The sequence below is a fragment of the Pollachius pollachius genome, assembly GCF_949987615.1.
Source record: "Pollachius pollachius genome assembly, chromosome: 1".
Taxonomy (NCBI): Eukaryota; Metazoa; Chordata; class Actinopteri; order Gadiformes; family Gadidae; genus Pollachius; species Pollachius pollachius.
The window spans coordinates 48,456,921-48,468,588 of NC_136934.1; the positions used below are offsets into that span (position 1 = coordinate 48,456,921).

The 11,668-nt window shown below is 42.4% G+C and overlaps 1 protein-coding gene across 1 annotated transcript; it reads right to left on the reverse strand.

Annotated features, from left to right (window-relative positions):
* Positions 1–1,215: 1,215 nt before the first annotated feature.
* Positions 1,216–8,767, reverse strand: nrsn1 (neurensin 1). Its single transcript, XM_079741217.1, has 6 exons — positions 8,693–8,767; positions 6,350–6,461; positions 5,820–5,912; positions 5,532–5,650; positions 2,322–2,497; positions 1,216–1,712 (listed from the first exon to the last, which is right to left on the reverse strand). The coding sequence occupies exons 2-6, from the start codon at positions 6,446–6,448 to the stop codon at positions 1,609–1,611; spliced, it is 591 nt and encodes a 196-aa protein (XP_079597343.1). The 5' UTR covers positions 6,449–6,461; positions 8,693–8,767; the 3' UTR covers positions 1,216–1,608.
* Positions 8,768–11,668: the final 2,901 nt, after the last annotated feature.

The window sequence follows — 11,668 nt, forward strand, 5'->3', positions numbered from 1 at the left end:
ATCCGTAAATGTTCTTCTTAAAGTGCCGTGTTTTCGCTTACACTCCCAAATCTTTCTATTTGTTAACCGAAACGCATCTTGCATAACAATAAGTACAGATGGAACATAAAAATAAACGAAAAATAGAATGCATAAAAAAATAAATGTTAAGCAAGACATTGATACAACAACTACATGACTGATGTTACCATGGCGTCAGCCTCCGAGCCACCGTCCATGACAATCACACCGCCTCTGTAATTCAATTCAAAACGGGTTCATGATGGGAGTGCTCGTGTGTGCGCCCCAGCCTAGCGTGTCCGTGACTTATGAATCCATCATGCCGTCATGGTTATCATGGTCGGTGTGGTGGACAGCAGCAGCGATGCTGGGGCGACTCTGCTTCTCACCGATCTATTATGCAACCCTTTATCTCCATTGACATGGCTCTCATGGCTGTGGATGCTGCTGCTGCATCCTTGCGTGTGTGTGTGTGTGTGTCCTGCCTTTCTGTGAGATCTCAAATTAATATGTAATGTGAGGAGAAGGGTGGGTGGAATGTGTGGGTGTGGGGGGATGAGGCGTGCACCTGTGCATGAATATTTAGTAGTGGAGGAAAGTTGAACATTTTGAAAGGTGGGGGATGTGTGTATCTTTATCTTTGTGTGTTCGTGTGTGTCTATGTGGAAGTGCTTCTGCTTTAAAATCTTGAAATCCTAGCTGAGGGAAACAATGCTAATTGTTGTATCACCTCGTGCTCTCTATCTACTATGTCTCTGCTAAGCTCTCGTTGGCAGCGATGCGGACTGACGGACACGACTCTATCGGCCCACCGCCGCATCCCGGCCCCCCGTTTGTTCACCTTTTCAATGCCTGTCTGTCTCATCTGGTTTATTGATCATCCCCTGACAGAGACAGGGCCCAAGGCCTTTAGTGGACCGGATAAAAATGTCAGTGAGACATGTGCCCTTCCTATTAGGTCAAGTCTGCTCTCACTATTCTGGTCCGAGTTTGGTCGGCTTTTGAGGAATCAATAATGAATGGCCCCCCCACTTTGGGTATGTATGCTATGGGAATGTGTCCATTAAAAGCAGTTGTGTACACACGCGCGCACACACACACACACACACACACACGCACAAGCACACACGCACACTAACACGTCTACAAACTCACATCAAACAGATTGTTTGTTTGCTGTTTGTTCAAGTCTTATTTTGATTCCAGCGGCCGTCGTCAGCAGTTGTCCTATCAGAGATAGGATCGTCTGGGTCAGAGTGCGTGTCTGTAATCCCAACTAGGGGTTTGAACAGGAAAACAGGGCCCCATGGCGGCTCAGCTACTTCTGAAGATGGATGTATGGGATATTTTGCGCTGTCTGCCTGCCTGCTTGAATAATTCCACCGCTGTTCTCAGTAGTTATTCATTGAGCCCTCCTTAAACCTTTCATGGACCCAGGAAAGATCAGCAGCACACGCTGATGTAAGCTGACCTTTCGAAAAGCCACAAAAATGAACTCAAACGTACGCGCGCACACACACACACTCGCACACACACCAATATATATCTATGTATCTATATATCTATCTTTCTTCCTTCCTTGATGTTATCACTTCATTTGGGCAGCTGTCAGGTGTCCGATTTCCTGCTCAGCGGCTGGATGTTCTGAACCTTAGACAGAGTGACCGGAACCTTGCCGTCCCCAGGGGTTGGAGATCTTGTGATGGGATTACCTGTCATGGCAACAAGGAGGAAAACACACAGCGGCATTAGCCAGAGAAATAATCGGAGGGTTCACGGAACGTTCCTTACTTTGTTGTTCACAAATGCTTGAATCAAACCGGATTTCATTTACTGTTTGTGAGAAAATGTTTTCATGTTTTAAATGTCGTTATCCTCAAGCATAAGTCATATTTTGGCCAAATTGTGATATCTTACCTGACTCTACTCTCCTAATGCGGCTGATTCCCAGTGCCTCATTGGTTCATAACCTTAGCCAATCAGAGTGGGTTTCACATTCCATAATAACTATCTGCCCAAGTCATCTATTTGACTCAGGCATTTTTGACCCGCAATACAAGATGAACCTTAAAATATGGCAATTATGCTATGAGGCATATGAACGATGTATAATAATCCATGTTCTTTCTTCTTTATCATGTCAATGAAGAATCATGCATGTAATCCTGCACAAAGAATTAAGGAACACGTTTAGCAGAACTGTATACATCACAACGATCCCTGCATTGCATTAGTATCCTGAACCTAGCATGAGTGAAGCAACGCTGCAACAAACAACCGAAAACGCCAACAACAACCAAATCGAATGCTTGCTAGCTTACCAACAGTCCCCAGCCTCTCTTTAAACTTGTGCTGGAGGTACAGCTCTTCTTTGGAGTAGCTCTTGGCGAACGCAGACAGCAGGAACCCGACGGCCATGGACGTTCCCCCCACGCAGAACAGCACAGCTCCAGTCAGCTTGCAAACATCCAGAGCCCTGTTGAAACTCACTGCATGACTGGGGGAGTAGAAAAGAAAGAAAAAGAAAGAAATCCATAGTTTTGATTGGAATATCAATATCTTTTTGAGCGTCTCACAATACAACATTTATGATTGTGTTGTGTACTTTATATGTAATACTTTATATATACTAAATATGACCATATATAACCCAGGGTTGTTGATGGTATATGTACGTAAGTTAACATATGCCAACCACAAACTCGTTCACTGATAGTCATTAAAGCTGATCACACACCTGCAAGGTCTCTCAACACCAAACACTCAACCTCAATATGCACTTTCTGCAAAGATGTCTGGAGCTATTGAAGAGTAGGTAATGTCACGATGCACTATTCCTGTAAGGCAATGGATGGATGTTTTGTCAAAGATTGCGCATGCGCTCCCGTGACGGTATGTCAAATTTCTGTATTGTTTAGTATTTTTGTCCTGATTTGTTTGTATGATTATGTATGCTTATATGAAGTCTTGTCTAGGATAATGTTTGTTTGGCTGTTCAAATTTAATTGCATTTTATTGTTGTTCAATTTGAGAACAAAGGACTTGAATGCCACTGTTGGGAGTCTTGGGCCGCGTTTGCACGAGGACACTTGCGGGTAAAAACAACAGAATGTTTTATCGGATGTGCCTTTCGTTTAGACTGTGACAGCGATTTTGGGGCTTAAAAACGCAAAAATCTGAAACCACCCTCCAGAGTGGAAACCTTGAATACGCTCCGCCGTAGCGTTCCCGTCTACTGCCAAGACGCAAAATTATGCTCAGATCTACTCACGTCGCGTACGCATTTACGTCACAAACAGCGACAGTACAGGGAAATAAACAAACATGTTGGATTATTTCCATGCGTCGGACCGTCTGGCAGCTCTAATAAACTTACAGGAGTCTTCCCACGGAATGTAAAGGATATGTACAGATAGTATTACTGAACAGAGAAGGATCTGTAATTATGTTTTGGTTTTCGCGGCGCAGATAAGAGAAGAAGGAAGATTCTACGCATGCAGTCAGACAAGGCGGTGTTGTGTGATAGTGTATCACAGCACCACCTAGCCGCCTGACATGCATACCCAATCGAAATCCACACACTTTTGCGTCACCGTATGCACGCAGATTTCCTCCCGAAAACGCTCGTCTAAACGCGGAATAAAAAGTAAAGACGCAACGCCACTTTTGCGTCTTCAGTTCAGACCGTCATCATGTAAAGGTAGCCTTGGAATATTCTGTTTGGTTGTGGTGTTTTGGAAATGTATTTGTAGAGCTATTTGGGTCAGTCCTAGATTACTTGTGTCTTACTTACTGGAGTTTCTTGGTGTGTTTTTTGGTGTTTGGGAAAAAAATCTGATTTACTTGGTAGTTCTATGATCTTCCACAAGACTTCAACTCACAAACTATGGCCAACTATAGCACAGAGCAAAGTCAAAAGTCATGTCTGAATAAATGGCATATTTAAAACGTCATTGGACAGTTTAAAAAGCGTTGTTTATCCTTTGTCATACAATATATGCATGAATATTTCTTTAAGAAACGCAGAATAAACAGGCAATAGATAGGGGATGCATTAGTGCACCTGACTACAAACATACCCGATCTCTGGGTCACAAATGGGGCTAGTAATAATGTACCAGGTGGTGTGGCTGCCTATCCCAGCACGTGTCGTTATGCAAGCCATGTGCACTGCAAGAATGGCTTTTGGGCAAACATTCGCATAACTGACATTGGCCAAGGCAAAAGCTTAAAGGTGACATATTATACCACCAGGTGTGAGTGTGATTAGCTGATTACAAGCCGTTTTGGAAATCTGCCCCTATGACATCACTAGTGGGCTTGTCCACCTAGAAGTATGACGGATAGATGAGCAGAGTTTGCTACAGACCGCTGGGTAGGCTGGTAGAATGATCCATCGAGCAGACATCTAGGTGGACACGCCCACTTGTGATGTCAGAAAAGGCAGATTTTCAAAATGCCTTGTATTGGCTAATCACACTCACCCCTGGTGTAATAAAATGTCACCTTTTAAGTTACATTTTCTGTGGTTGACATGTTGAACATAGGCCATTTGCTGTTGGTGAAAGGGTTCTGGATTTCCACTTGTAGTGACTACTCCTTTTGTGAGCTGAATTCCCAGGACCTTTCATGAGATGGGAAGGGGGGATAAAGGATGCTTTCCCATATGACATAGTTGATTATAATTTTTTAATTGGTCTGATCCTGTTGTGTCCATCTGGTGTTTTCTCTTTCAGGTCTGTATCCTAACAGGAAGTGGAGCTACAGGTCTGAGGGGGGTAGGTCTGAAGTCATGATGTGTGCACAGTTCACCATGTCCTGTGTTACTATAGAGGCAGTAGTAGTGTGATATGAGCAAGGTTTTGTTTTGAATGTGTTTGTGGTGTTGCTGGGAAACAGCTTTATGGCAAATGACCCAAACTGTGGTCCCATTCTTCCAGAATAGTGCACCCAAAAATGATGTCCTCAAATAACATAGTTGGCTTTTTTTGAAGGCATATTTATTGCTGTTTGTAGCATACATTTGAATTGTAGCCTATTTTTATTCCTGGCAGCCTACCTTGATACGCAAGGTGCTGTGGGTAAGATTTAGGAGCTATTTGAGTGTTATTTGTTAGAAATGGCATAGCCAAGCTTCAGCTATTGGTGAGTAAAAGCTACAGTGAGAATGTTTGATGACTGAGCTTGTAAGGACATAAATAACAATCCTGCCCCTGCCCAAATGTTGCTTGCCACTAATTGATATTGAATTCCACTTAATCTGTATAGCATATGTATCCGCCATTACCTACACTGCAGCTAATTTAATTACTTGTACTGTTCCAGCTTTGTACTGGTTGAATGCCAAAATGCCTTTCCTTGTACAATCAATGTAATGTCATCGCGTATTTGCGGCTTTCGTAGTTCCCCTACATGTCTATTTTCAGGTTGGCACACAACAATATAGAATCCTGAACGACCCGAGATACGAGTAAACCAAACAGGATCTGGCGTTGAGCGAGTAAAACGGGGGGCAGTTCTCTGTACGATACCTGTCGACAAAGAGGAGGTCATCTGCCCCGAAGGCCTCGATGCGGGCCGGCGTGGCATAGCCCACCAGGAGAGCTATGAGTCCTGCTAGCATGATCAGGGTTCCGAACGTGAGACAGACCTAAAGGGAGAGAGAAAGGGAGTGGACGTGAACCAGGCTAGTCTCACAAATGTCATGATGAATGTTGGGATTGCTGTTGGCGTCAAACTGAAACCGTCAGAATCCCAAATGGCACAGGAGCTGTTTCCGAGACCCCTTAATCAGGGCAGACATGAGGCCGAGCTCTCACCTTCCAGAGAACAGAGCTCCACCGATTAGGCGATCTCTGAATCTGAAAATCTTCATCACGTTCCCAGACCGTGGCGGTGCATTCCTCGTAAAACTGGAGTGGGCAGGAGAAAGTGATTTAGGTCATTGCCGTATTCAACACGTGTTTGTCATTGCTAACCAGGGATGTTTTATTTTCTATTTCTCCGATTGGATTCATAGTTCTGCCTGTAAGCACTTTGTTAGCTTGTTATGAAAGCCCTCGTAAATGTGCCCAAAGGCGGATGCATGCGTTTGAATGGAGATTTGTGCGTCCATTATGGAAATAGTGAATTACACAATATTTCTACTGACTGAAATCCATTTGATGAGTCACCCTTCAGCGGTCTTCTGTTCACATTGGTTTATGCAAGTGATCTGAGTGTCTGTAGGCGTGCAGGCATTGTGTGCGTGCATGAATGTGCATGCATGACTGCATGAGCACGTCCTTGAAGGCATGAATGGACGTGTGTGCCTGATTGTACATGCGTGTATGTGCGTGTGTGTGTCTACCTGGTGTAGGTATGAGCGCACTCCGTACTGCTGGCAGTTGACACCGGCCTGGGCTTGCTCAGTATATTCCGACCCACAGATCTCAGGACAAGAAGTCATCCTTCCCTTCTGTCTGCACACACACACACACACATGCACACACACGCAGCAAAATACACAAGGTTTAACTGGTGTAGAGTACAGTAAAGACCTTAAGGAAGATATAGCCAAACACGGATCAATATCTGTGGCACATTGCCTTCCATGTATCCAAAATATTTTTCCTCTATCTGTCTCCTTCTGTTTCTATGTCTCTCTGTCTCCGTCTGATCAATCTGTATTTATATATTCTCTGTTTATATCTTCTCTCCATCTCACTCTCCCTTATGCCCATTTATCTCTCTCTCTGTCTCCCACACTCTGCCCCAGCAGCATAATTCACACATGAACAAGCCCACAATTTACAACCACGAGCACAATGTTTTAACGCATGCAGATAGAATGCAGAGATGCACAACTCCTTAGGTGTGGACCCATCTGCAATAAAATTGACCCCACATATTCAAAAAAGACATTGCATAACACAATAATTAACATAATATTGATTGGAATACGCAGTATAGATTGTATGAGTGTATCTGTAGTTACAAATATGTAAGCATTGATGAGCAGCAATTATGTTTAATGAACTGAAAACTTTAAAAGTTTAAAGTTGAACTGAAAACAACAAAAGGTTAAGCCTCAGTTACTTTGTATAGGCTGTTCGATAAAGACCCAAATAGCTTTTACCAGACAATGATTCTTTGGGATTTGTTGCAAGGTTTTATACTTTCTGCCATATCCTTCGGGATCCTGGTATTTTACAGCTCATTGCATTTCCTATTACTGCTCTCTCAGTTCTGCTCCCGGTGAATCTCAATTTCCTTTGGTTGCCACAGCTGCGTGCGGCTGTTATTAAAACACACACACACATACACCCCGGCAGACACGTGTGCACACACACACACACACACACACACACACACACACACACACACACACACACACACAACTCTGCAGAAACAGAGTTGGTTGCTAGAGTGTCTGTGCTAATACAAAGATACATTAGAGGTCAAAGAGAGAGACTGCTCCTCAACCCTAAGATAGTGTAGCAGTGTCTGTAATGCCAACAGTGATATTCAATATTCAACACACACACACACTTACACACTACCCCTTAGTGTGGAAGTGTTTTTTAAATGCATCATAGCTGTTACATTCTACAAGCATATACGGATGTTACATTGGTTGAACAGCGTATGCCAGAAGCATCCCTTATTCATCTCAGGTTGTGAGAAATAACTGACCGGTTGCCATTGGTTACTGCAAGAGAATAGAACATTTGTATATCAGTAACTTGTGTGATCTGTATGAACTGGTTCTTTCCCATGGGACTATACTGTACTCCGTCAATGAAGCCCTACTACCAGTAGGCCTACGCTAATAATGTGAAAGCCTTTGTGCATTATGTTGACACATTGACATTTGTTAGTAGTTAAATGTAGTTGAATGTCTATTTTGTGAGAAGTCATAAGAAAGATGTATCTATATTTGCATAGGTAGGCTATTTTAAGTATTATATTGAATCACCAAAAGGCTGTTGCATTTTACTCAGCAGGATATCTCTTGATACCCTATTTCACTGCTGCGATGAACTAAACGTTATCTGAAATCAGCCATCCTTTTAATCCTTTAATTCTTTTGGATAAGATTGATGGATTCATCATGTAAAAACACGTTTGTGTGACGGTTGGGATGTTATATTCCATGTTTAGAACATGGAGCTATCCATGGTGCTGAAATGTCCTCTGAAGAAAGCCTCAAAACACAGACGTCATGCGTGACGCCTCGTGAACACAGAGCCCATGTCCTCCCAACCCCCTTGGGGCGCGAATAGACACACGCACGGTCTATGTTTTGCATTTCGCTTCTAAAAACGACACATTAAAAACAAATCGAGGTTATACAGTTTTACAAATCGATCGAAAAAGGGAAACAAATCAGAACGCGTGCGTTTTAAGAGGTCATCCACAGCAAAAGTAGGCCTAATACAGTTAGGAACGCCACAAAACAAGCAGTGCATATGCAAGAGACTATCGACGCCCAGAAGAGAAAATCTCATTAAACATAATAATCGCATGACCATATTTCCTCCGCTGTTTATTTATTTCACTTCCACAGTTTGACATCGTCAGAAGAGTGGTTACAATTCAAAGAAGAAAGCAATGCAATGTCCTCTTTTGGATGCGAGGTAGAGACGCAACTTAATCGTGTAAGATATAACGAATGAATCATGCTGATCGCAATAAAACAATACTCTTCTACCTGTCATTACCGGCTGGGAGAGTGATCACTCGCTGCTGTTTCGTTAGCCAGGTCCCATCACTCTCTACACTATGGCTCACCTCTCTGTCTGTCGCTCTCTCGCTCGCTCCCCCTCCCTCCCTCTGCTTCCTCTCTGGGCGATATGATTCACATTTCCGATTGGTTACTGCGCATGCGCTCCCGTGACGGTAATTAGGATGAAAACATCCAGGACCGGTTTTTCATGTGTGGCCTACAACGTAATCAAATTAAGAGCAAATTATTAGTCTAAATAAATGTTTCATTAAAAAATGGCATTTAAAGGTTAATAAAAAATCGGAGATAATAACAACCTGATTCTATAGGCCTACATACACATGCTACACTGCTACAATATATACAAATGATGCATGCACACACATAATAATTCATTCAAATACACAGACATACATTAATACACATATTTTATCTTTCTGGCTTTAACTAAGTAATATTATATATATTGCTTAGAAAAAATGTCCTCCAGCATCAATAAAGTTATCTGTATGTACACACATACGTATACAGTATCAAATTTGCTGATGGGTTAGGATTTTGTTCATGTCTCTGTGTGCTTTTTGAGATGCTGTTTCTTCAGCATATGCTTCATTGGTCACTGGAGTTGTTCCCCTGTATGCCTGGATTAAGAATGGATAAAATGTATTCCTTCAGACATCCAGACAGACATACATTGATTACAGGCCGCATGTCTGACTCCAGCCCGGTTCATCTGAGAAGAGCGTGTGCTTATATGAAGCTGATTGGATAAACAGTCTGCGGTGAACAGTTACTAATCCTATTACTGATACTTGAATGTAATTAGCTCATCATTACAAATAACTGGCTCAATGTTTACGCCTGATACATAATGATGATATGAGGGAGACAATAGCTGGTCAATCATTTCTACAACAAACCACTCTACAAGACCCTACAACATGGCTGATGTTGAGAGAGAGAGAGAGAGAGAGAGAGAGAGAGAGAGAGAGAGAGAGAGAGAGAGAGAGAGAGAGAACCTTGTATATCTACAGTACGCAGCATCCAGTCACATTCCAAGACGGTCTATTTTTAGCGCTGATATTGACGTCTACAGTGTGAAGACGCGCGTTAGTCACCGACTGGCCATTCCTGCGGAGGGTGAATCATCCCCCCGTACCGACTCCAGCTGTAACTTTACCCTCGTTAAACAGAAGTCGTAATGGAGGACTCTATAGGGCAGGGCAGAACCTTCTAGACTGTGGATGGAAAGTTAGATCAGCTAAAGAAAGTGTGTGTGTGTGTGTGTGTGTGTGTGTGTGTGTGTGTGTGTGTGTGTGTGTGTAGAGTGAGTTTTAGTGTTTGTGTGTGAGTGTGCGATCGTCGTTGCGTAATGTATTGACATTGCAAATGTTTTGATTCAATAGTATACCATTGGAGCCTGTGTGGCACCAAAACAAAAAAAACACATTGTTGCGAAATGTGTGCTCTTGCTTTGAAGGGCTTTTGTTATAAAGCATGCTGGGATACGTGCCTGCCTGGCCTTGTCTGTGAGCTGAGTCACAACAGCATAAACTCAAGGGGGATGTTAAAGTCTTCTCATGGTCATAGGTTCAAGTTTGTTATTTGTCCTCCTCCATCAACTTTTCACTATAATTTATTGCTATAATAAAAAGCTGTTTAAAAACGTCTATGTTTACTTCCGGGATTGTCTTTAATTCCGGGATTGCATTGCAGCAGTTTGATTGACATCTACAAAGTCCATTCGGGTGTCAACGTGGTTTTATTCAGCATAGTATATCGTGCCCGAGGGTATTTTATAAGTTTTGTGTCAGAACAACCAGGATGTAGACACTGAACATTTTGTAGATGTAATACTCTCCTAATTGGAGATATCCCGCCTTAATAGCATCCAGTAACGGTCTGTTTCTCGGCATGCGTTTTGCCTGGAAAACATTAGGTATCGCTTGAATAGGCCTTTGCACAGTGAAACGCCAACAACGCTAAAACAAACCTTAACTGAGAGTGAGTGACAGATTCGGGCGACCGGGGCTTTTAAGTTCTCGACTTACTGGGCCCTGTTATTTTCTTGACGTCAAGCAGAGTTTAACTCTCACTGCTTGTGACAGCTTTATGGGAGATGTTGCTTGCTTGCTAATGACGTAAGCAGCTGTTAGTCATCCCCCCCCCCCCACACACACACACACAGTGCTTATGGAGGACCAACCTTGGAGCGGGAAAACACATCCAGCAACACAAAGACTGGAGTGAAGCTCCTCCACCGTCACATGGCTGGGTTTCTTTGCATTAATCATTAATGCAAATTAGAGTGTTTATCAATTTATTTAGTGTGAACAGCTCTTTGAAGCAGCATCTGAGGAAAAGCTCTTGTCTTGGTGCTGTCAGTGTCATATTTTGTAGTTTGATAGTTTTCCTGTTTGTTTAGATTATTTTTGTACTTTTTGTTTACATAAAATAAGTGTATAATCATCTACCGTACAGCATGACTTCATGTAGTGCCTACATATTTGTAATTTCACAAAAAGATACATTGCAGGTACTGTTCTCTAGAAATTAAAAAATAACAAAGTGTCTATAGCCTATGGCTTTCAATTGACTTAAGCTGAAGTAGAGTAAGTCGTTTGTTTAAAAAATAAAGAAAAGGGAATATTTCACACACCTTAAAACGCATGGTTCACAACCGAGGCAGCAAGCAATTAGTTCTCCGCCAAAAGCGTATTAGTTTTATTCAGCTACTTCCTAGCTGGCGTAAATCTGTTTATTATCTTCAAAGATGTTGGCATCCATCATATCCACCTCTTTCCCTGAGGGTCAAACTTGCGCACATAAACAAGCAAGAACTTAGAACCACGCATCATTCCATTATGTTTCAATGAGAGAAAGATCAATTCAGTTTCTTAATTTGGTCTTCCCCTTTTTTTTGGCTTGAAGGTTAAAGGGAATAAATGCAATGAGGTTGTT

Bases quoted from the DNA above. Each gene is read 5' to 3' on its own strand.
- nrsn1 (XM_079741217.1), bottom strand. From the start codon at position 6,448: ATGACTTCTTGTCCTGAGATCTGTGGGTCGGAATATACTGAGCAAGCC. The intron at 5,913-6,349 runs GTAGACACACAC...TGCCCACTCCAG, and splicing joins TGCGCTCATACCTACACCAG to TTTTACGAGGAATGCACCGC. The intron at 5,651-5,819 runs GTGAGAGCTCGG...CTCTCCCTTTAG, and splicing joins GGAGCTCTGTTCTCTGGAAG to GTCTGTCTCACGTTCGGAAC.